At 44.3% G+C, this 26717-nt stretch overlaps 1 protein-coding gene across 1 annotated transcript in view; it reads right to left on the minus strand.

The window, feature by feature from the left end:
- The window catches only part of ADAMTSL3 (ADAMTS like 3), a 387063-nt gene that overhangs the window by 18248 nt on the left and 342098 nt on the right, over nucleotides 1–26717 (minus strand). Inside the window, 4 exon segments of the mRNA XM_032622232.1 lie at nucleotides 386–569; nucleotides 2953–3003; nucleotides 3006–3068; nucleotides 5594–5776. Of these exon segments, the coding sequence (XP_032478123.1) occupies nucleotides 386–569; nucleotides 2953–3003; nucleotides 3006–3068; nucleotides 5594–5776 (481 nt within the window).

Consider the following 26717-nt stretch of genomic DNA (forward strand, 5'->3'; position numbering starts at 1 on the left):
AACTAGTACCTCTCATGATCTGGCCCGCTGCCTTATCTCCTGGGTAAACCCATGAAATCAGCTTCACTGTGCTCTTAAGGTACATTGTGAGTGCAGGAAACAGATTTGGGTAGCAATTAAGAGCAGATGCTGTGAAAGCAGACTACCTCAATTTGAATTCTGGCCCTTGTAACTGTGCGGCCTAGGGGAGTTGTTCCATCTGTAAAATAGAAAATGAACGACATCGACCTCAGAGGTGACTGTGAAGTGATCCACATAAAGTACTTAGCAGAGTGCCTTGTATGGTACATGCTAAACAAATCATAGTGGTCGAGTTATTAAATCCAAATGACTGGGCATTTTAAAACAAGCCCAAACCTGGTACTGCTGAGATGACTACACATACCTCGAGGGGCAGTCCCAGATGTTACAGGGCTGGAACCCAGCCAGCGGCTTCTGGAGGTGCTCACAGAAGGCCTCACTCACTTCCTGCCCGTTGGCCATTACACACTGGGGTCTCTGAACTCGGGCTCCCAAGTGGCCGCAAGTGGCAGAACAATGTGTCCAGCTACCAAGCTCCCAGAAAGTCTCTGTGGAAAGAAAATGAATGTCATGACAGATGAGAAATGATGATGGGCTGGAGACACCCCGGCCAAAAGCCAGCTGTTTTCTGGTTACCTGCCTGTCTGGTGCTCTGAGTAGCACACAGAGAATAAGCCATCATACAGTGCAAGGGAGTCCTTTAAATCTCCTTTTCCCTCAGATAGCTTATTGTAATAACTGGTGGGAATGGCAGCCAGAACGGGGCCCTTGGACCACAGCCTGGGTGAGGGGCTACTGCAGACCAGCTGGATCTGCCAGAAAAAGCCCAGAGAGAAGGCGGAGGTATCCTGTGCAGTGCGCTGGCTCCTCAGGACTCTCCAAGCAGAGCCAACAGGACAAGAGTGGAGGGTCTCTCAGGGGATGCCCTAAGGATGCCCAGTGGGTTCTATTTCTCCAAAGTGGATCAGGCCGAGAAATGAAAGATGTTTAGCAGGGAGCAGGGATTAAGCAGAAATGTTAATGTTGCATTTCAATTCCATTCTTATTTTTCCATTAATTCTGAATCGAAATTTCAGATTATTCCTGAAACTGCATACATAATTTGTCCTGGAGACATCTGGAAAGGTGAAAATGGGAGTTTCCTTTAGAAACCTTGAAGCTGACCCCCTCCAATAATTATAACGGTTTTTACTTTAATCCCCCTTCCAAGCAGCCTTTTCCTTCACTTTTGACACTTGGTAAAAAGATGAGGTAGGACACGATGATGACACATTTGTGTATGATCACAGAAAGTGCCAGATTTTTTGTAATAATCACAAGTAATTGATAGCTACCAGTTGTGTCCACAGGCTCCCTCACAGAGGGACTGATTTCTCTAACTTAATTGTTTTCCCGGTTTTCCTTTTGATTTTGGAATATTTGTCCTAAGTTGCATATGGTATCATTTGCAAAGGAGAAGAGAATATATTTTTAGTTGCCCCCCACCAGGATTACAGTTTATTTAAAACAAATTTAAAAAACAGCTAAGTTTATTGAGAATTTTCCAGGTGATAGGTACTGAGTTAAACACTTTAACATCAATTTTCATTTAATCCTTATGGCCATCTTGTGAATTAGATTAGTTTTACTTGCAGAGGTGGACACTTCAAAAAGCTAAGTGACTTTCCCAAGATCCTTCAGCTGGATTGGGGCCCAGTGTGTCTTGTCTCCAAATCTAACTTTTTCTACTCTGTCACATTTCACAAAGACACCTTGATGATTCAAGGCAGGACACACATGCATTTCTTTAAAAAAATATATGCATATTTTACTGAGATATAATTCATTTACAATAAAATGCTCAGATATCAGGCATGTGGTTTTATGAGTTTTCACAATTGTATGCACTTATGTAACCGTGATCCAAAGCAAGGTATATAACATTTCATCACCCCTAAAATTTCCTCCTGCCTCTTTTTTAATCAATTTCCCTCTCCTCCAGGCAACTACTTCTTTTTTTTTTTTTTTTTTTTTTTTTTTTTTTTCGGTACGCGGGCCTCTCACTGCTATGGCCTCTGCCGCCATGGAGCACAGGCTCCGGACACGCAGGTTCAGCGGCCACGGCCCACGGGCCCACGGGCCCAGCCTATCCACGGCATGTGGGATCCTCCCGGACCGGGGCACGAACCCGCGTCCGCTGCCTCGGCAGGCGGACTCCCAACCACTGCGCCACCAGGGAAGCCCCAGGCAACTACTTCTTCATTTCTGTTAATATACATCAGTACTATCTGTTCTTGGACTTCATATGATACGTACTCTTGTATGTTTGGCTTTTTTTGCTTAACATAATGTTTTTGAGATATACCCATATTGTCCTGTATATCAGTCATTCATTCTTTTATTTTTATTGCTGAATAATATTTCATTGTATGAATACACCCACAAAGTTACACCTTATTCTCATAAGTATTTTTGATTTTCTTAACTCTACCTCTCTCCCTTGGCCTCCTAAAGAGTTTTGCAAGCTGGAAATACCTAGATTAGGTTCTTGTGACCAAGTACTGATATGTGTAGAAAAAAATATTTGTGAAAGAAGACAAATGAAAGAATTGATTGCACAGTTCTTAGCAAATCTTCCCTCTGTTAATATTTACCAAGTTAGCAATTGTTTTGCAACTGGAAAACCAATGTCTGCATTACCACAAATAATGGTGCAGATTTGGGATATGACCTCTGTGGGCTTCCTCAGGAGTGAATTTTTTAAAAAAAACGTTCAATATGGAAGGAAAAAGTTGAACCCCAGAAGGTTGAGGGGGAAGGGAAAAGCTGGCTGGACGCCTAGGAATAATTTTACTTATTGCAAAGTGCAAAACATGGAGGGTCTTTTAATTCCTTTTCTTAGCACATGCCTTACCACCAGCAAATCCCCCAAAAAAAGCCCAAATCCCAGACCTGAAGGTAGGGGTTCTCTTGTTGGCCCATTACTGTTGGTTTCAGTGTGGATGTCTGGAGCATATGCTGTTTATGGTCCTTGGGAAACAGAAGTTTACTGCCTGACTGTCTTTGTTCTGAGAAAAAAAAAGGAACACTTGTTTACCAATTAGAAGTTATCTAATTCTTGTTCCATCTTGGGTGTTCTGAAAGACGACAACTCCTGGGAAATAATTCCTTTCCAATAGAATACTCTGTCCCAGGACACTCAGGCTCACACAGATCTGGGAGCTATGTGTGGGGCTGGGTGTGCGGAGAGCCACAGGGGCTTAGTTAGAGTTATTAACTACGCTAACATGTAGCATCTCTGCATGTTTTCAGGGTTTACAGCCTAACTAACAAGCTAGGAAAAAATACATTCACCAGAATTCCAAAAGGGACTGGAGGAAGCAGCTGGGGCTTATAGGGCTCTTCCCTTCCAGACAGCTTTGGGAACAGAAGAAGGGGTGATGTTTTACAGGAGTGCATGAGTGTAAGAGCAGAAGGATGGTGTAGGAATGCTGTGTATTGTGTGATGTAAGACATTCTTGATTCCTCAGTCATGTGATCAAAGTCACAAGCTGCTTGACTAGAGAGACTTCTGAGAGAAGAGGCGTGCAGGGCAGAACTGAGACACCCACACAGACTCATGAGTGGAGAAGGGGGAGAGGCAAGGAATAAGGCTGGGACTTCACAGGGAGCTTGGGGAAGGCACTCGAGAATCAGGTTAAGTTACCCCATTTGTTGACAATCTTCCATATTAAGATCCTAGAGGACCACAGAGGCTCTTTGGGAAGGGCCACATGGAGGTACACCAGTGCCTTTCTGATCAGCACTGAGAGTCAAGGAGGGCAGTATGGAGAACACTGAAAGAGATGACTTTATATTTGGGCTCTAGTAAAAACTTTTTCTTTTTTTTAAATAAGTTTATTTATTTATTCATTTCTTTACTCATTTATTTTTGGCTGTGTTGGGTCTTCGTGCACAGGCTTTCTCTAGTTGTGGCGAGTGGGGGCTACTCTTCGTTGTGGTGTGTGGGCTTCTCATGGCGATGGCCTCTCTTTTTGCAGAGCGCACGCTCTAGGCACGCAGGCTTCAGTAGTTGTGGCATGTGGGCTTAGTAGTTGTGGCTCACGGGCTTAGTTGCTCTGCGGCATGCAGGATCTTACCGGACCAGAGATCGAACCCATGTCCCCTGCATTGGCAGGCGGATTCTTAACCTCTGCGCCACCAGGGAAGTCCTCTAGTACAAACTTTCAATGAGTAGCAGGTTTCCTCAATTTATACAATGGGATAAAAGATCACTGCCCCCTACACTGTGCTATTGTAAATATCTAAAGAGTTCAGGAATATCAAAGTACTTTGTGCATGACACCTATTCCAACTCCCCATCTATTTATGTCTCTGGGCTCCTCTAACTGCCAACAAGAAAAGCCACGGAGAAAGCTCTTTCCATCATCCTCTTAGTTTGGCTGTGGATTTTATAATCTCATACCAGTTCTGCCAGTGACTCAGTGTTATTCATTTATGAAACACTTATTTAATACTTACACCTGTGTTAGGTGCTGGAGAGACAAAGGACAATAATAAATGATGCCTAACGTCAGTCTAACTGACTTCTGTGATTAACTCTCAATCATTTCCAGACTCTGGGGGGGAAAGAGAAGTATTATTTAATGAGTCCTCAAACCCCTGCAAGTTAAAGCTCATTCTGGTGACAAGACTTCGTGAGCTCCAGATCTTATCCCTGACAGACAGCAGCAGCAGAAGCCAGCTTATCACCCTGTGCGGGGGGCTCACTGCAATGACCTTCCCCAAATTACAATACTGACCCCACTACAAGATGTCTTAAGACTCAGTTGATTAGTATTTGTTGAGCACCTACTGTGTGCCTCATACTCTATTATACTGTTAGGACTGCAAAAGAAATACTAGACATGGTCTGTACCATTGAGGGACCCACAATTTAGCTGAGGAGACATACATGAAAGAGGAAACAACTGGAGACCAATGTGTGTTAGGACTTAGGGACCAAGGGGTGAGACCACAGAAAGGAGAGGGCCAAAAAAATCAGAGAAGGATTCACACAGGAAATAGGAATTCAGTTGGCCCTACAGGATGGGAGGTATTGGGGCAACATGATAAAGGCAGTGAGCAGTATGAGTGCAATGAGCACTTTTCCTGGGTAAGCAATATGAATGGAAGCCACACTTCCAGGGAAGCAACATGGGGGGTGTGTGTGGAGGGGGGTTTGGAACACAGGGCAGGAAACCACGTTGCCTAGAACAGAGTTTAGTGCTAGCTTACAATGGAGGTCAGGGAAAAGAATTAAGCAGGTGTAAAGGCAGAATATGAAGGATCTTGATTCTGGGCAGAAAGTTTATATCCCAATGTAGGTTCTTAGGCAGAGAAGGAACAGCAAGAAAGTCACAACCTTCTAAGAGAAGAACTGGTAAGACAGAGTATTAGATTTAGTGCTCGTTTGTAAGTGGACAGTGGCAGCAATAGTTAAAACCATTTAATGTCCACTTGTTTACTCCTTGACCCCAGAATCAACAAAACCAGGTCCTACTTTGTACATATTATAGAAGCACTTGAAGGACAACAAGAATTTGACGCTTACCCAGCAAGTGGAGGATGGATGTTGCCATCGCCTTTCCAAGAGCATTGGTGGCTGTACAGACATAGGTTCCTTCACTTTCAAAGGAAACATTCTGCAACAACAGGGATCCATTGAAAAGCAAGGAAATATTGTCACTCAGAGATCCTCCTTTCTTCAACCAAGTTACATTAGGTTGAGGGACACCTTTGGAAGAAAAACAAATATGACAAAGGCAAACTCCTTTAAGAATAGGGCCACAGGACCATATGCAAATACCATTTAGCATTTTGACCACAAGTCAGGAAATGGGTTTAATCACATATAATAGGAAAAACGGCTCTTTCTATTTCTATAGCTCCTCTATGGCAGATGGGGGATGCTGCTGAAGCAAAGGGCTTTGGTCTGCTGAGCACCAGGTTGGTTTATGTGTATAAGTCAAGGAATAGGAGCCAAAGAGGGTGGGCTTGCTCTGTATTGGGAAGGGAGAGAAATTTGAAGTTGAATGGGGGTAACGAGAGAGTGGCTGGAAAAGAGGAGCTGATCAGGCCGGATGAATGTGGAGGCAGAGACACAGAAATTCCTAGCAGTGGGTTGTCACAAAAAAGACTTTTGGAAACAAAAATATCGAATATGGATGTTTAAGTGGTTCGCTGTGCAAAAGGCAATGCAACGTTCCTCCCTTCAGGTGGAATACAAAATCTTTAGGGAAGCAGATTTTGTTCATCCATGCTTTTGTGAAAGGATAATTTCAGGGAACAAAAAGAAGTGTTGCATTTTAAGTTTGGGTCAACGTAGAGGTGAGCAGACTGCAAGCAACATCTCTGGACACAGAGGAGCGTGAGGAATTGAAAGAATTTCTTCCCCCACATCTTGAGAAATCTTAGCCGTTTGCTGGGCTGTGGGATGTGAAACTAAGAGGAATCTCATTTTGTTCTTAAGAGCTGGGGCAGCCTCCAGTGATCCAGCAGGGTTACTGGTTTTGAGGATGTCCTTTCTTCCTGCAATGCTCTCGCTAGAGAGGCTATGGCAGACATGGCAAGGCTTTCTGACAAGAAAGAGATGGCATCGCTCTAATCATGACATCTGCAATGCACCTTACAAGAGGCAAAACACATGCTCCATGAACACTGAGACACTTTCTCACGGTTATTCCCAACTCCTGGGAAGCAGTCATTGTTAGCTCTGTCTTACAGCTGAGGAAGCTAGTCAAGTCAAAACTAGCTCAGAACCTAAATACACAGAGAAGTGCTAATCACAAGTGCATATATACAGTTTTGTAGTTTCTTCTACAAATATAAACACATGGAGAGGTTAAACTTTTCTAAGGTCAACAGCTAGTAAACACTGGATCTGAGATTCACACCCACGCAGTTTACTCCAGAACTTACCTTTTAACCACAATGTAGGTAGGTCTTATATATTTCTTGATAGATTTATTCCTAGGCATCTTATACTTTTTATGGCCATAGTAAGCAGGCTCTTTTAAAATATATTTTATAGTTGTTTATTCCTGACAATTAGGAAAGCAATGAACACTCACGTCTTTATCTTGTATCTAATCATCTTACTAAAGTTTATTATTTTGAATAGTTTTCAAATGATTTTGTTTTTCAAATGTAAACAATCACATCACTTATATGTAATGATAATTTTATCTTTTTTCCGCTATATTTATACCTATAATTTCTATTAACTATTGCATTGTATTAGCTAATGTCTCTAGAACAATGCTGAATCATGTTACAGCAGGCAAATTTGCCTTGTTTCCAGCTTTAAAGGGAACATTACTAATGTTTCATCCTCAAGCACGTCGTTTGCTTTCTGTTAGCTGTTGTCAAATCAAAGAAATTTCCTTCTGTTTCTAACTCACATGGAAATTTCTAAACCTTTGAGCTAATATTTATTTTAATTGGATTTTTTAAAAATTAAAGTATTTAAAGTTATTAATTTTCCTTTGAGTACAGCTTTGACTATATATATTTTGAGATGAAATAAACCATTACCATTATTTCACTCATTCAAAAATGTTTACAAAGTGCTTATTATATGTGAGACTTTATGCTGGCGCTAAGGATATGTGAACTAAGTTTCCTTAAGAAACTTGATTTTAGAAGCCTTAATTTTGTGGTCTTCTAGGATCTTAAGATGGAAGATTGTCAACAAATGGGGTAGGCTTAACCTGTCTGATTCTTGAGTGCCTTCTCCAAGCTCCCTGAGAAGTCCCAGCCTTAATTTTTAAATTTTAATTCCCTCCTTTGGAGGGAAACAGATGATTGCAATAAAAGGACATGAGGGCTTATGATAAACGTAAACACTGGATGCCACTGGCACGTAAAAGCTGTATTTAATGCAGACTGGAGAGAGGGGAAAGATTCTCCCATGAAGGAACATCTAAGCTAATACTTTGGGACAAGTAGAAACACGTCAGGTGAAGGGGGTGGATGTGGTGGTAAGACTGTTTTAGCTAGAGGGAACAGCGTGCAAAAAGGCACAGACACAAAAGAAAATATAGTGCATTTGGGGAATCATAAATTGCTTTTTTATGACTGGAGCTTAAAGTACATGGAGTAGGAGTGAGGAGAGATGACTACAGTAGGTCAGCAAGTACCCATAAAATGAAAATTTATTATCCACAGTAAGGAGTTTGGTGGCATTTATCCTAAAGGAAATAGGAAATAGTTTCATTCTTTTAAGCAGTGGTTAAAACTATCAGATTGCTGCTTCAGAAATATCGTTCTGGATGTGATGTAAAACAGGGACGAGGGAGGCAAGGGTCAGTAGGACCACTTAGGTGGTTACGGAAGCAATTGAGGTGAGACGCAAAGAGTGCTGAAACAGTGGTGGGAGTGAGGGATCTGGAGAGAATAGATTCACTTAGTAAATATTAAAGAAGAAAAATCAGTAGGATTTGGTGACTGATGTTCTATGCGGGAGTGAAGGAGAAAAAGGATTTAAGGATGACATGCAGATAGAGGGTGGTGCCATTCATTGAAACAGGGAAAATAAGAGGAGGAGCAGACCTGCATGATAAATTCTTATAAGCATGTTGCAGCCTGAGAGGCAGGTGTCGAATTTTACACATACTCCTAGGAGCCTGCGGGGACGAGGACCGGTGGGCGCCATTGTCATGCTCTCCCTCTGCTGTGCTCCAGAGCTTCAGAATCTCCCAGAAGAGAGCTTTTACACAAGTCTGCCCTGATTTTTGTGGCTGCCACCTGCGGATGCCTCTGGAGGACAGGGGAGCTTGTGTTCCTGGTCCCTTGAGACCTTAAATAATTGGTGTCACCCAGAAAAGAGCTCACACTCCTATTTGGCACCTTGATTTTTGTGATTGCTGTCAGGGGACACTTCTGTATCACATGGCTCTGGTGGCCAATGGGGCTTATACTTGCGGGTCCCACAGGATTGTGGCCAATGGAGAAAGAGTACTTAAATAGGTACCACCCCCCAGGGCACAGCACGAGGCCACAGACCCAGGTCCTCCTTCTTTCTGTGAAGGAGGCCTATTAGCTAAGCATCATGACTGCGCCCGAGGGGCAGGATTCTGATTAAACATGCATCTTGGGGCTGACTGTGATCCCTCGCAGAGACCTCTGAGGGTGGGAGCTGTCTTCATGCTCACCCTCTGCCATGCTCCGGGGTGCCAGTGTTTCCTGCAGGCAAGCTGTACGTGCATCCAGTGCCCTGCTTTTTACCTCTGGTGTCCTGTTTCTATTTTTATTTTATATTGGAGTATTGCTGATTCACGATGTTGTGATAGTTTTGGGTGTACAGCAGAGTGATTCAGTTATATATACACGTGCATCTATTGTTTTTCAAATTCTTCTCCCATTTAGGTTATTAAAGAATACTGAGCAGAGTTCCCTGTGCTATACAGTAGGTCCTTGTGTGTTGTCCATTTTAAATATAGAAGTGTGCACATGTCAATCCCAAACTCCCCATCTATCCCTCCCCCCCAACCACGCTTTCCCCAGGCTAACCATAAGTTCATTCTCTAAGTCTGTGACTCTGTTTCTGTTTTGTAAGTAAGTTCATTTGTATCTGGTACCCTGGTTTTTGTGGCTGCCACCCAAGGGATGCTCCTTGATCTGGTGGCTCTGTTGGCCAGGGTTGGAAGGGGTGGGTGTAGGGTTAGCGGTGGGATGGAGGGGTGGGAGGGTAGGGAGGAGGCGGGGGGTGGCGGCTTGCATTCCTGGGTCCCACAGGACTGTGGCAATCAGAGAGGTAGTTCTTGGCAGGCTATCACCGCCAGGGCACTGCACAGACAACGGACTGAAACACACCCCCAGTCTTTCTACGAAGGAGGTCTCTTTGCTTGTCCTGGAGCTTTGGCCTGAGGGGCTGGCTTCAGGTCTGGCTCACATTTAGTGGCCTATAGAGCTGCTTTCAAGGAATGTAGGCTGTAGAACGTAGCACCCCTTGGCACTCTCCCTCCGCCTCGCGCCAGCTCACCACTATAACCCAGAAAAGGAACTTACACACTCATTTGGAGCCCTGATTTCAGCAGCTGCCACCCAGGGGACCCCTCCAAATCTTCCGACGCTGGTGGGCATCAGGGGTTACACTTAACAGTCCCACAGGACTGTATATATCTACATACTTAAAGGAAAAACTGATCCTGAGGGTCTAGCTTGCAGTCAGCCTGAATCTAGGTTCTGAGAGCCTCCCGTTTGAGACACTGACAGGTCTTAGCACATCCTCAACTATGAGGAGTTATTAAGTACATACAGTAAGTCCCCTACATACAAACCTTCAAGTTGCAAACTTTCCAAGATGCAAACGTGCGTTCGCGTGTCCAATCATGTAAGTTAGTTCACGTGTCTAGAGTACATTGTCACATCGCATGCATCTTCTACAAGTGGTCATGCCTTTGTGTACTTTACTGTACAGTACTGTATAGAGGACAGTAGTACAGCATCTTTATTTCAGGCCCAGGATGTCTGGAAGCAAGTGTAAAAGCAGCAGTGATATACCTGGTACTTTTCAAGGTAATGTACTGTAAGATTAAAAATGTTTTCTTTATTTTTTGCGTTTGTCTTTTATGTATTATTTGTGTGAAAAGTATGATAAACTTATTACAGTACAGTACTATATAGCCGATTGTCTTAGTTGGGTACCCAGGCTAACTCTGTTGGACTGGCCAACGAATTAAACTTACGAACGCGCTCTTGGAACGGAACTCGTTCATATGCAGGGGACTTACTATAGTAGGCTGCTTGGACAAGCACAAAGGTTAGAGAGACAAACAGGAGCTGAGGCAGAGCTGAATGACAAGGTTCATCTCCTGCATGAGGCTACTCCTTCAAAACTGGAAAAGGTTGTTGCTTCATCTCTATAGAAGCCAACACAGAGACACAGAGGGGTTGAATGGATGAAAAACCAAGACCCATCCACATGCTGCCTACAAGAGACTCCCTTTAGATGTAAGGATACACACAGACTGAAAGTGAAGGGATGCAAAAAGATATCCCATGCAACTAGAAGTTAATTTCACGAGGAAACCTGGAAAATCACACAGATGTGGAGATTGAAAAACATGCCACTGAACAACCAATGGATCATCTTGCTTTTCTAGATTTTCTTGGGGACACAGCACATACACTACCTAAGACTGACCTTGGTGATGCAGTGGATGCTCTCTTGTGCTTCTTGAGTGCTAGTTCAATGCCATTTTTACCGCCTAACCTCAGCATTCTGACTCAGAGCTCTAATGAGCAGAAATTCCTCCTGGCCCATCAAGGTAGATCCCAACCAGCATCTCTGCTCCCAGTGCTGACTATACTTGGTATCTCTTTTACACACTTTATTTTTATTTCAAAGGGTAACATTAGGAAGAGCAAATCAGGTCTCCCTCTTTTTTGCCTGAAGACCACAGAAGTAAATCTGCGGTTTCCTGAAAGCCTCAGACCATACTGCTCAAAAATGTCAAGGGTAAAGATGAGAGACTAGGTTAAATTTCTCTTGGGATTCCTTTCAGCTGAAGGATATGTGAGAGATAAATTCATCCGTTCATCCATCCACCCACCTGTCACTTTATATATTTATTCAACTCACTTTTATTATGTACCTCCTATGACCAGCACTCTTCTTGAGCATTATGACTGCATTAATCTCTCACCTCTCCAGTAGATCGTGAGGATAGCGCCTGGCAAAGGGTAGACAAATGAATATTTGCTGAATGCATGAATGAGTGAACTAGGGAATGGACCTATTAGAAGAAAATTATATCCCAAATATACGTCAGCATGACTTCCTGGTTATTCACGCCAGCGTTCTCTTCCAAATGGCAAAGATAAAATGCTGACTCTATTATTAAAAATCTTCATAAATTCAGACACTATTATTTTGGAATCTGTGGTAATTTAGAAAAGGGTGGTATTAGCTGGGAGGAAAATAACCTCCGTAAATATTTTGAGGCGAAAAATGTAAAACATTTCAGAAATCCCTTTAAACACTTAACTAGCCTCCATATATGTGAATTTAAATTGTTATTAATTAAAGGAATTCCTTTAAGGCCTCTGCTAAGTCATTCTCTCTTGAGTAACTGAACATTTTTTAAAGCAACACTAAGTTTGAAAATATTTTACAATTTAAGGATATTCAGATTTATCTCCTGCAACTAGTCCCAATTAAGGGGCGTTTTCTCAAATTATAAAACCTCTTGCAGTGAGAGACCCTGAAGCACTTCACATGTATGGGCTTATTCATTATGCCTCTATCATAAGAAGCATGCAAGCAACAGTGCTGTCAATTCTAAATTGAAAAGAGGTGTTCTAAAGCCCTTCAGCAAGGTAAAACAAGCCACACGGGGTTCTCGGGGAAGAGCACTCCAGGCAGAGAGAACAGCTCACGCTTCAGCCCTGAAGCAGGGTTCTTACCATGGGGTCCCTGAACCTCATGTAGGTCCATAGACGGAATTCAGGGGTTTGTGACCTTTCCACTTACTCCAGCTGAGATTTAGCATTTCCATCAACTGTGAACATAAGCAACCACCCAAGGTAGCAGTACCTTGGATGCTGAAGCCAACGGAAATCACAGATATTTTCATATCACATTATAATTCTTACAGATATCTCACAATATCTTTTATACCATCACTACTTCAAAACTATGGTATTTATTGGTTGAATGTTAGCTTTTCAATTGAATGCATTAGTAAAGAAACATATTATTAGATCGCATACTTGCTTTATTAATATTGTGATATCTGTATTTTGATTATAATTGGTTTTCTTTATAATATATAGTCTGCATCTGAAAGCACTGTTCTGAGAAGCAGTCCCCTAGGCTTCATCAGACTAGACTCCAGGGCATGCTTCTCTTATTTTGGAAAAAGATAAAAGAACACTGTGGCTACAGGGATGTGAGCAAGGTCAGAGAAATGGGTGGGGGCTCAGATCATAGAGAGCCTTACAGGTCATTGTAAGGCTCTGGTTTTTACTCTAAAGGCTTTGAAGAGTTGTGTGATTTTGATTTTAAAGGATTACTTTGACTGCTACGTTGAGAGTAGATTGTAGGGGGCAAGGGCAGAGAGGGAGACCAGTGAGGAGGCTGTGATTACAATCCAGCCTAGAGATAATGGTGGGTTGGAGCAGCTTGGTAGCAACTGAAGTGGTGAGAAATGTTCAGATTCTGGATATATTTTGAAGGTGGATATATTTTGAAGGATTTCTCTGGGGAATGGGGGATTGATGGATAGAGGGTTATGTCAGAGAGAAATGCAGGTCACAAATGATGTCAAGATTTTAGGCTCACGCAACTGAAATAAAGGCACTGCCATTCTCTGAGACTCAGAGAAAAACTCCATGAAGAAGCAATTTTGGGAGCAAAACTCAGGCATTCAGTTTTGGATAAGTTAGGTTTGAAACATCTGATATTCACTGGGGGATGCTGAACAGGCACTTGGATCTATTCACCTAGGCTTAGAGGAAAGGTCTGGGCTGGAAATACAAATCTAGGAGTTGTCAGCATACAGATGACATCTGAATCCTTGAGCATGAATGAGATCGATGAGGGAGTGAGTACAGCTAGAGAGCAGAAAACGTCTGAGGACTAGTCCTGAGGTACCTTAACTTAGAGATCAGAGATGTGAGGCAAAGCCAGTGGAAGAGGCTGAAAAGGAACAGGCGATACGGTGGGTGTAGAACTGGGAGCGTGGTTTCCCAGAAGCTGATGAGAAAGTATTTCACGAAGGAGGGAGGGAATAGCCACTGTCAAATGCAGTCACTGTCAAAGGGCCAAGTAAAAGGTCTGAGGATTGACCACTGAATTGGCAATGCACAGACTTACATGGTGGGCCTGTTGGTAACCTTGACGACAGCTCTGAAGGTTGAGTGGTGTGGATAAACTTGGCTGGAGTGAGCTCACGAGAGGATGAGGGGAGATGAAATTGGAGACTGTACAAACTACTCGAGGCGTTTTGCTATGATGGAAATTGAGGAATGAGGCAGTAGCTGGAGCGGGGAGTGGAGTCAAGGTCAGGCTGTCTAAAGGTGGCTTCACTCACCTGGAATTTGCAAAATCTTCCTAACCGTTCTCACTGCTCCCACACTGGCCTTCCTTTCACTCTTTGATTCCCTAGTCTATTTTCAACATGGTAGCCAGAGTGTTTCTCCTAAAACATAAGTCAGATCATGTCATTCCTCCAATGGCTTCCATCTCATTCAGAATAAAAAACAGAGTGCTTATGATGGCTTATATGGCGCTACGTGATCTGCCTCTATCATCTCAAAAAAAAAAAAAACAGAAAAAAAAAATGCTGAGAGCCAGAGAGAGGCAGATTCTTGATGAAATCATTTATGTTCCTGAATCTAGATGTGTCCAAAGTTAGCTGCACCCTAGGACTTTTCAGTTTCCAGAGCCAGTAACTTCTCTATTTTTCTTGAGCCAGTTCGAGGTGGGTCTCTGAAACTTGTAACCATGGGCGTCTGGACTAAAAACGTAGGTATGAAAACAACCCAGATGGCCAAATGCCACAGCAGCACGCACTTCTGGGAACAAACTGGCATCATCGTATTCCAAAAGAAAATGCCGGAGATAAGAAGTCTGCGGTGAGGAGGACGAGACCACAGCAGAATGTGGCCCGACCTCCTCCTCCTCACTCTACACAGCCGACCTGGCCGAGCGCATCAGCTTTGAAGAACACAGTGATCATTCCTATGCTGACAATGCCCACGTCTGCCTGTCCAACCTGAACCCATCCCTCGAGTTCAACACCAACAGTTCCTGGACGTCTCCCATCCGCGAGTCCCAAAGGTGCCTCAAACGCAGTAAGTCCCACAGCAAACTTGTTCTCCCTCTCCTCTTAGCTCCCTGTAGGCTTGTTCCGCATCATCATTTCAGCACCGCATCTATCCAACCTCCCCACCTCGAAGCCTCAGAGCCACGCCCGTATCTCGCCTCTGCATCCTCCATGTTTCATTTGCCACCAAGTTAGAAAAAAAAAATCACTTCTAACTTAGGATGTTCCTGGATCATCTCTTCTTCTCCATTCTCACGGTCAGTGCTGTGGCTCAGGGCCAGAGTTCCTGCCTTAGTTACTGAAGCAACCTCTTAGCTGGATTCCCCACTTCCCAACAATTCTTGTTTTTTTTTTAATTTTTTACTGGAGGATAGTTGATTTACAACGTTCTGTTAGTTTCAGGTGTACAGCAGCGTGAAACAGTTATACATATATGTATATCCACTCTTCCTTAGATTCTTTTCCCAAATAGGTCATTATAGAGTATTGAGTACCTCCTACACCATTGGTGGGAATGTAAGTTGGGACAACCATTATGGAAAACAGTATGGAGGTTCCTTAAAAAAACTAATTACAGAACTACTGTATGATCCAGCAATCCCACTCCTGGGCCAACAATTCTTCATGCAAAGTCAGAGGGAGCAAAGTGCTGGGCCCTGACTGCCTTCAGAAGCTCGTGGCCCTGGCATTGTCAGTTCCACATCACTTAGCTCCAGCCACACTCCTAGCCTGACTTTCCAACCCTCCTGTCAGGTCTCTCCTTGCACAGACCTCAGACTGTAGCCAATTCCGTGTCCTGCAGCAAGCCTGCCCTTGCATGCCAGCTGTCCTACTCATGCTCTTCACTCTGGAATGTTCCTACCTTTTCATCTTCATGGGTCTGGTCACACCTCCTGGGACCTCCCACACTGAGCTGCCTGTCTCCTCCCAGCTCCTACAGCGTTGTATTCGTGCGCACACTATCGCATTGACCACGTTATGTCATGGTCAGTATCGCATCTTTCTGGGAGCTCCTTGCTGTCAGCTGGGCGTGTAGGAGGTGCTCAGAAGAGTGTGTTGAATTGAAAGCATTCAAGGCTCTTTATGGCGACGGCCATTCTGACCGGTGTGAGGTGATACCTCATTGTAGTTTTGATTTGCATTTCTGTAATAATTAGTGATGTTGAGCAAAACTGGGTCATTTGTAGAGACGTGGATGGACCTAGAGTCTGTCGTACAGGGTGAAGTAAGTCAGAAAGAGAAAAACAAATATCGTATATTAACGCATATATGTGGAATCTAGAAAAATGGTACCGATGAACCTATTTGTAGGGCAGGAATAGAGATGCAGACAGAGAGAATGGACATGCGGACACGAGGGGGGAAGGGGAGGGGGAGATGAATTAGGAGATTAGGACTGACATATATACACTACCATGTGTAAAACAGATAGCTAGTGGGAACTTGCTATATAGCACAGGGAGCTCAGCTCGGAGCTCTGTGATGACCTACATGGGTGGGATGGGGGCGGCTGTGGGAGGGAGGTCCAAGAGGGAGGGGAGAGATGTATACATATAGCTGATTCACTTCGGCGTACAGCAGAAACTAACACAACATTGTAAAGCAATTATACTCCAATAATAATAATAATAAAAAAAAGCGCTCAAGGCTCTTGTTATGGACTGGATGTTCATGCTTCATTCCTCCCACCTCCACCACCAAATTCATCTGTTGAAGCCCTAACCGCCCATAGGGTGGCATTTGGAAACGGGGCTTTGGGAAGGTAATGAGCTTTAGATGAGTTCATGAGGGTGCATCTCCCATGATGGGATGAGTACCCTTATAAAAAAAAAAAAAAGGAAGATAGTGGAGATCTCTCTCTCTTTCCATCATGTGAGGAAACACTGAGAAGATGGCTGTCTGTAGCCAGGAGGAGTTCTCACCAGACACCGAGCCTTCCGGCACCTTGACTTTGGACTTCCCAGCCTCCAACACTGGGAGAAATAAATGTCTGTTGTTTTAGCCACCCAGTCTGTGGTATTTTGGTATAACAGCCTAAGCTAAGGCAGCTGTAGAGGAGGACTTGACTTTGGGGTTGTTGCCTGTCACAGGGCTCACCCGTCCTCAAGGCCTTAGGAAACAGGTTCTGCTGCATTCACACCCCTGGCTGGCTGAGACCCTAAGGGAAGGACGTCACCTTCGAGCATCTAGGGGGCGCAGTCTCAATTCCTGCAGTGCCATCCTGCTCTGGCCGCACCAGCTCGGAGAGACCAGGCTCCTCCGGCTACGCAGGGCTCCTGACAACCTCCAGAGCCTCTGCAGTTCAGCCGACCCGAAGTCTGAGCTGCAGATGATTCCACGAGGGGAATGAGCTCCCGTTTCAGGGTGCTCCCTGAAGGCACCCCATCTCAGTCGTTCTGAAATGCAGGGCAGGGGCTGGTGAGGATGGTGGTGTGAACGCTGTGCTCAGGAATTCTGCGGTTCATCTCAGCAGAACTTACCGTTCAGCGGAAATGTTTTAAAAAAGTGAAACCTCCCAGCATGATCTTTTTGGAGTCCATTTTGGTCACTAGTTATTCTGATTCTCTATGACTTCCTAGTTGCTTTCAGTCTCCCGTGCCTGTGCTTACATCACTTGGTGTAGGAGACGACACATCTGCCACTCAGACTGTCCCCCCACCAACAATTGCCTACACCTTTAGGCAGACAAGAATCCATCACACCCACTGAATGCTCTGGAAGTGCCTACTATGTGCCCGCACTCCTCTAGGTGCTGGGGTCCTAGCTTTGCTGGAATGCTGAACATCAGCTTCTCCCACCGCTAGGCTTTCAGCAGAGTACAAGGAGGGTAAGACTCCTCTCGGGAGTCGGCCTCTTTTTTCAGCAATCTAAGGAGACACACTCTATGGGCCTCTCACTTCGTATGAGGCCTCAGGCAACCATCAGCCAGTGAGTTTCCTCAGGGCTGAGACATGCAGATTGACCTCAGGAACCCCAGAGCAGTGCATTACACACAGCAGGAGTGTTGAAATAAACTGAATGGAACAAACTACAGGTCGGAGAAATTGTTCTGATCTACAGTATATAACTCTGGTTTTCTTTTTTCTTTCTTTTTTTTTAAGCTTTAGAGCTCTTTCATTTCATTTTTTAAAAAATATTTATTTTTAAAATTTATTTATTTTTACTTTTTGGCCGCACGGGGTCTTAGCTGCAGTGCGCAGGCTCTTCGTGGCGGCACACAGGCTTCTCTCTAGCTTAGGTGTACGGGCTCAGTAGTTGTGGCGCACGGGCTTAGCTGCCCCGCGGCACGTGAGATCTTAGTTCCCCGACCAGGGATCGAACCCATGTCCCCTGCATTGGAAGGCGGATTCTTAACCACTGGACCGCCAGGGAAGTCCCTCTGGTTGTCTTCTAAAGAGGGTGATGCTTCTCCTTCAGAATATCTTGCAAGGTTTAGATGCATGCATTTGTAGGCAGGGGTTGCGTAAGAGGGAGAGAAGAATCTAAAGTTCCTATGGCGATCCCAGGAGGTTAGGGGTGAGGACAAGAAGGCTGAGGGTGAAGGAGAACAGGGAGAAGAAGGGCTGAGTCATGACATGCCATTGCCATGACCCCTGCATCTTCGGCCTTGCTTGAAAACCTTGCCAAATGCTTGGTATTAATGGATGTCCTATGAGCAGAAACCAGTCAAGGAAGTGAGTTTTTCATCCTTGGTTGATGGAGGGCAAAAGAGAGACCATACCAGGTCGGTGCAAGAGAGAGTGAGAAGCAGAGGGTCCAGGGCAGTGTAAGCCCCCCAAGAACTCTCCGAAGTCACTTCCAGAAGGCTTTGGAATCTCCAAACCCTTCTGGAACTGACAGGGGCCAGAGACAATTTAAACCTAAACCTCCACATGGCAAGGGTATGATACTGAGCTTACACAGATAGTAGTGTTCTACACAGATAAGGAATTTCAGAAAACAAAACTAAACTTGGCAACTTTTTAGATGTAAAGGGGGGGACAAAGGTCTCCAGTGCTGAGGAAAGGAGCTGACCCTGCAACTCAACACCTAGAGCATCATTGCACCTGTGAATGTTTTCAAAGAACCGCAGAGGCCAGAGGAAACTCAAATGGAATTCTTTATGGTCTTTCAAACCTACAAATGTTGAAACAGCCATAAAATGTCAGAAATAGTTTAAACTTATTTATCTAACCTCAAAGACAGGCTATTTCCCCCAAGACTTACAGCTCTGAAATATTCAACGTTCTGTTTCCACAATGCTGAAATCGTTTTTGAAAGGCAAATGTTATGGGAAAAATGTTCAGATCTGGAGGGGCTGTGAAAAACACGTGTTGGAAAAAGTCTGCACCTCTGGGGTGTCTTTAAAATCGTCACTGTTTAAAGACAAATTTCCTTCACCCTTGAAGGGCTCATGAAATATTCTATACTATAAAATCCTTGGCCTCTTCAGACTGCTCTAAAATGCTAGCTTTTTCTATCAATGTATCACATATATTACACTTGTATGTTTTGTTCATTGGTTTGTTTCCTCCAGCTACTCAACACTCATACTGTCTTTTTTTCACAGATGAAAACTGAACATTTAAGCTACCACTAGTCACCTCCAGGGCATGGGAAGAAATGATGTTGCCAGTTTATAAGATTAGAGGCAAACTGAACACAGTGTAGGCAAAGCACAAAGGGAGTCGTTACTAATCGATGAAACAAATGAACAAGAGTTCACAGTTTCAGTGTCGAAGAGAATATCTCAAAGCTACTAGCACAAAAGGTACATACCCTTCTTGACTGGTGGGTCAGTCTTCACAATGCAGTACATTTTGCAAGGCATTTCCCTCTTTTGAGTTAACTGCATACCCTTTTGTTCTTTTGGCAATAGATATGTAACTATGTTTTTTGGATATAAAAGATTATCCTTCAATGAGGCTGTATCCAGAACTTCCTCCAGATATAAGGCTCTGGCTTTTACCATTCACAGAATTCTCTTGAATAGCTACGGGAGTACTTCCTCTTTAGTAGAATTATGTTAACAGATGGGCATAATCAGGTCCCCAAGTAATTTGATCTGAGGACCTTAGAAACAATCTGGGTCATAGCATCGAGCCCCAATTCCATAATCCAGAGTCTTTCCTCAAAGGTCTTTAAAACGTGTTTATTTTGCCATAGAGGAAGGGTGCCAGCAAGTCCTCTTCCTGGTGTGGTCAGCCCTGACCTCTCAGCAACCCTGGACTCCTGCTTGGCTTGGGACTGAGCAGTTCTCTTTAACTCCATCAGTCGTATCTCACAAGCACTACACAGTTCACTGCTGGATAGTGTCCTCTGGGGTCTCGTTTACAGGCTAGAAAGGACCCCTGAGAGTTATTCTATATATTACCTGAAAACCGAAAACCTCCAGTGGTTCCCTGAAGAACAAGACTCAAAGCCAAAGCTGGTGCAAATCAAGCGCAGGGATGCATGCTGGAGTTTACAAGTGGTGACAACCACTGACCCCAGCACAGGGAATTCCTCAACAGCAGCTCAAATGGGGATAATCTTGGGACATTCGGAGGCCCTTCCTGATCAACATCAATTTTGGTCATCTATCAGTGTAACGTTGGGACGTGGATCGACAAAGAGCTTTGATACGTTCCTTAAAAGCTACATTCAATGTATGGCTTGTTTGGAAGTCATACACCATGACCTACAAGTTGATCTTGCTGCGGCCACCAGCAAACCCTGGGAACTACGTGTGGGCTGCTGTCAGTGGAGCTCCCGGGGTGATCTCTCAAGGTTTGGTTGACTCCCCAAGGCTCCCTTTCCTCCTCCCTCAAGGCACTGACGCTTCTCTTGTGTCTCTGAGCTGCCCCACTTACCCTGTTGAGCAGTTCCTCTCTCCTTAGGAGTGATGGGGAGTAAGATTCGGTTTTCCTAGCTCCATAGCTTTGACACTTCTTGGAGAAGAAAAGCACAAAAGCCCTTCAATGTACGGGTACCACTGCTCACAACAGCTCATCCTCCGGCCCCGGGAACCTCACCGTTCTCACCTCACTGTGGGTAATCGCTAAGATTTTCTACGTGCCTTCTCTCCACTAGGGACTTAGTTGCTATTCTCTTTTATCACTTGGAAAGTTTCTACTAATTCTTAAAGAGCCACCTTAAGGCCACTCTTCCATGACCCCCTCTGACACTGAAGCTGATTGCTCCTTTGTGGACCTTTGAACATGCTGACATGCCTATTCCACCTTCAGAATGAGCCCAGAGCATGGCCCCGGCTCTGCCATTTAACCCCAGTTTCTGGTTCACTCCTTGTTACCCACTGTTTCCTGAGGAAGAGTCTCTCATTTTGAGATAACATTTGAGATAAGTTCCAGGAGACACTTTGGCCCCAGTTACTGGCTAAAGCACTGGCTCTTAACCTTAACCTTGGCTACACATTAGAATCTTCTTGGGAGCTTTAAAAAACCTTGATTCTCAGGCCATACCGCGGACAAATTAAATCAGACTCTCTCAGGGCAGGGTGGGGTGGGGTCGGAGGTGATGTCCAGGCCTAGGCCTGAACTGACACTACCCATGGTAATAAAATGGCTTGAGCAGATTGTCTGTCAGTCATGAAAATGAACACATGGGTATTCAATTATCAAATACATAACTGGTGGGAATAAATGAATGAAAAATAAGAAGAAACAGAGGGGCTCCTAAATTGGGATGTTACTAAAGATGCTGAAATTCTATTCCAGTCCTCTGTTATCGCACCCTAATGTGGGGTGTTCTCCTGACAGTGACTCTTTTTCTAACATCAATAGTTCCTGAATGCCTTTTTCAGGCTGTACCGAGAAGCTTTTTAAAATTTCTGGAGGTTGAATTCCAACTAAATTTCCTCTCCTCAAGTCCCTACCTTCTGTGGGTCCTGTGCACCCTGCTCTCTCTCTAGGAAGGCACAATTAGGGCAGAGGAGTGAACGTGGATAAACAAGTCATCCGAGGGCTTCTGATGGTGCTGTGTGTTTAACACGAGAAGGATTCCTCCAGAGTCCACAGCTATCCTGAGCTCTCCATCCATGTCCAGGGGATCTCAGAGCATAAAAGACCTAAAGTTGAGACCCCTGGGGGGCAGAGAGCAAGTAGGGCCTTTCTAACAAGATAAGCAGATACGATTGGTTTGAGGCATTGCCTCTTACGGCCTTTAAAGGAAAGCTCCCCAACTGCTCCCTAGCAGATCTCAGACAGGTCTGGGGAGCTCAGCACCGACCACTCTGGCTTCCGCTCCGACAGCATCTGAGGAGCCAAGAGGACACAGGGCCCACCCCAGGCACCACTCGGAGACCCGGGGGAGTGAAGCAACTTGTCACATTAGAAACCTACGCTTCAGAAGATCACCAAGAGAAGACCTGAAGTTGGAAAGCAAAGAGGAGGAGCCCAGGAGGAACCCTGCCTACGGAGTCAGCATCCAGCAGGCTCCCCCAGGACCGAGTCATTACAGTTTAGGTGGGCTTAATGCGTCTTCATATCAGAACTGTGGTAATGAAAAAACCATGGGGGTAAAAGCTATCATGGCAGAGAGCTTATATATTAGTTTGGGAGTCATAAGCCCTATTCTAGTGTTCCAACCAGTGGCTTTCAAACAGTAGCGAGCCGATTCTTAACCTTCTTTTTTTATGTATATATAAGGAAGTCCAATTCACAAAACTGCAGAAACGTGGAGGTCTCTTAGTTGTACTCTATGCTGTGGGAGAGGATAGGTAGGGTTGAAAGGTAAGTTTGGGGTCCCTGACAAGGCTCCATGGAACCTACAGTTTGAAACTCGGTTTCTCCACTGGTCTGTTGATGGCGCATAGAAGAAAGGTGCATGGTTATTTGGAGGACAGAGAATAAATGGACACAACGTGAAATTACATGATAAAAGGCCTTGTGGGTCAGCTGTTTTTACAATGTGAAGGGGTGAAGGTTAACACAGGGCTGGGTGTCCGTTAAGTTTTCAGGGCAGAGAAACATATTGGTGGGACTGACGACACGAGTGGGGAATAGATATTTGGGGAGGAAAGAAGTGTCGCTGATGACAGGACTGGCCCACGAGAGCTGTGGTCTGAATGCTTCAAGAGAAGGCGGGACTCAGTCTCTGCAGAAACAGAAGCCCAAGCACATGGTTTTTTTGCAGTAAGTATGAAATTTGATAGGTGCTTGAATAGCCCTTTCTGTTTTTCATTCTGCACATCTAGCTACCTTTTTTTTTTCTTTTTTTTTTTTTTTTTTTTTTTATGCGTTACGCGGGCCTCTCACTGTTGTGGCCTCTCCCGTTGCGGAGCACAGGCTCCGGACGCGCAGGCCCAGCGGCCATGGCTCACGGGCCCTGCCGCTCCGCGGCATGCGGGATCCTCCCAGACCGGGGCACGAACCTGTGTCCCCTGCATCGGCAGGCGGACTCTCAACCACTGCGCCACCAGGGAAGCCCTCTAGCTACCTTATGCCAGCATTTCCTTCTACTTCTTGACTGTGTAGAGATTCACGTTTCCTCCAACTAGGAAATTGAGATGGATCAAAGGAGAAGAAAATCATGTTCCTAGGAGCATTCAGAATCTTCAGTGGATCTTCAAAGAACAGACAATTGCTTTACATAATCCAAGTATGAGTACAAAGAGGTCTGGGGCAAGTATATCAAGGGTTAGGTGAGGCAGTGGGGAGTCACTACCGCATGGTGCATGACTCGCCATGTTCCTTTCCTGCTACTGCAGTGATGGGCGAGGCATGCATCAAGGTGGGGCCTCGGTCCTCCTGGGGACAGAGGGGGGACACTCCGGTAGACCTCTGGCCTAACACGCTGGCGAGAGGCCAGCCTCTCCGTGGACTCTGCCTGGATCCTAGACCTCCCACCATGGGACAGTTCTCCAGAGGGCACTGGCTGCTGCTCATACCTGAGCCTCTGACACCTTGTCCCTAAGCTGCAGCACTTCCTAAGTCCTGCCTCAGACCTCTGCTTTGACACTCTCCTCTCTGATTAGACCACCTGGGTGCCCATTCTGCTGTCTCAAGCCCAGAGCCTCCTTCTCCCTCCAGTTCCCTTGGAGTCACACAGACTTGGGATTAAATCTTAGCTGCCACACTCATTACATATATACACACAGGTAAGTAACTGCACGTAGGGACTTCGCTGGCGGTCAGTGGCTAAGGCTTTGCCTTCCAATGCAGGGGGGCGGGTTTGATCCCTGGTCGGGGAGCTAAGATCTCACATGCCTCGTGGCCCAAAAACCAAAACATAAAACAGAAGCAATATTGTAACAAATTCAATAAAGACTTTGAAAATGGTCCACATCAAAAAAAAAAAAATCTTTAAAAAAACAGTAATTGCACATCCCTGAGCATGTTTACTCTTTAGCAACACAAAGATAATATCCACCTCATAGCCTATTCAAGCAGACACATATTAGGTACTCAATCGGCTCAAACAGTAGCGAGCCGATTGTTATCTGGGGTGATGAGTGTTGATGGTTTTTTAATATGTTTCTTACTGAGATGCTGCCTGTCAGCATATAATCCTTAGCTCTTTGCAATGTAGTTTCTCTCCATGTTTGACTTACCTCTGTGCCAACGTCCCAGCCCTAGCCTGGGGACGACTGTGTCCCAGATCCTCAATTAATGACACATCCATTGCTAACTGCTTGATACGCCTGCTCTCTCTTGGATAAGCTCTCCAGAGGCACGGAATCCTAATTTAATACCTTGAGTGCCTGGCTCCACAATCCAATCAATGACCAGCGATGCGATTTCACTGAGCTTAATTTATGGCTTTCTGCAGTTTCTTTTCCCCCCAACTTTGCATCCATACTGTAGACAGAACGTTCTCTTTAAACACAGATTGGGTCATACCATCACTCTACTTAAAACATTTCTTGGGACTTCCTTGGCGATCCAGTGGTTAAGACTCCGCGCTTCCAATGCAGGGGGTGCGGATTTGATCCCTGGCCAGGGAACTAAGATCCCACGTGCCGTGCAGCGGAGCCAAAGAATAAAACCAAAAAATTTTTGCCTCCCCGCCTCCAATAAAAGGAAGTCCAAGGGTTTTAGCGTGGCATTAAAAGCCCTTCACAATCTGGTCCCAATGTGTACTTCCAAACCCACCTCTTCCCACCTCCCTCACACCCTCTGCTTTAAGTCACGTGGATCTGCTTATGGTTTTGCAAATAAGCCCGGAGCTCTCATGTTTCTGTGCTTTCGCACATACGTTGTTTCAACAAAAATGGCCTTCCTTTTTGTTCCAAGTGGCCTGGTTATAGTGTCATCTCTTCTGTCAACCTTCTCCGATCCTTTGGGAGCCTTAACTATTCTCTCCTCCATGTGGCTTCATAAAAACTTATACTTTGCATTTGCTATATCATAGTTTCCTTGTCTATATATCTGGAAAAACAAGATTTTATTCATCTCTGTACACTAAGGAACCAGATTGGGCTTAGTAGATGCTTAGTGAATGCTTGCTAAATGGATGGAAAGATGGATGGAATTTCCAGCCATCTGTGATTGATTGATTGATTGAATATAGGGTTCAGAGAGGAGAATGGTGAGAAAATGTCTTTATCATAGGCAGACGTAGGAAAAACAAGGGAGGGGGGATAGGCTTTTTGAGTGGGAGAAGAGCATTTAAACATACTATAAAAAAATTAGCTATTTCAAGGATTGTATATGGTGTAAATAAGAGATAAACATAGTACAGAATAGGGGATACATTTCAAAAACTAGAGATGAAGCAAAGTAAATTAGCTTTAATTTAGAATATGGTCAAAAGCACTAAAATGTTCGGTTCATAAAACAAGAGGAAGCAGATTATCCTCAGGTTTTCACTTTAAGTATTCTGAAAGTTATATGGAAAATGTTGTGGGTAAATGTATTTTTCTGGAGAGAGAGTTTTTTGCGGGGCGTGGGGGGTGGTCAAAGGGATTTGTGACTTAAAGATGTTAAATCACTGCGACTGAGTTCCACACTGCATAATGTCAACCAGTAGTTGTCGGGGGAAAATAATTGTCAGACACATGAGGCTGTGTTCAGGAATTTAAGCATATAATCTTATTGCACCACAAAAATTTTCTCAAAGTCCTCCCCTGTAAGGGAAATCATTAAAGCCAGTAAAGAAAGCTAATAATTCACTTAGACATCAACAAAACTCTCGGTATATTTCACAGCATCTTAAGCCTAAAAACTTCTCTGGATTAAGAAGATACTTTTAAATTTATGTAATATGTTTCTTCTGAAACTGACCAGCATCTCTTAGGTATGAATGGCTTACCTTCTCCCTATTCATCTCATGGAGCACCAAGCATCCTGCTGCTACCTGCTTAGACCCTTGCTTCCCACCATCTGCTTGTACACACACTGTGTGCACTCAGCTTTGTACCTTCTACCTACTTATTCCCCCAACCTCTCCTATCAATGGGGAACTCAGAAATGACAGAGGTGTAGGGCTTAAATCTATATCACTAGAAAGTTTAGACTTTCTAGAAAGCAGTTTGCCTTATTTGCTTTAGTTCTTGTTTAAGCAATAGAGCATTACACCTACAGCTAAAGTTCTGTCCCTAAACTGTGCTTTCTTCTTTTCTCTCCCAGGAGTACCAACAATCCTGACATTGGTATATGTCCTTCCCATGAATGTTTGCATATTTTTGCCATATAGTCATACACCCATAAATAAAATATATGATTGTGCCGTAAGTTTTAACTTTACATGCTAATAGATTATGATTTTAATGAGATATAATTTAAATACTATAAAATTCACCCTCTCAAAGTATACAATTTGGTGGTGGTGTTTTTTTTAGTGTATTCATAAAGTTGTGCAACCATCAGTACTATCTAATTCCAGAACATTTTCATCACCGCAAAAAGACACCCGTGCCTATTAGTCATTACTCTTCATTCTCTTGCATTTTCCTCTCCTCTTCGCCACTGGCAGCCTTTAATCGGT

The sequence above is a fragment of the Phocoena sinus genome, chromosome 2, assembly GCF_008692025.1.
Source record: "Phocoena sinus isolate mPhoSin1 chromosome 2, mPhoSin1.pri, whole genome shotgun sequence".
NCBI lineage: Eukaryota > Metazoa > Chordata > Mammalia > Artiodactyla > Phocoenidae > Phocoena > Phocoena sinus.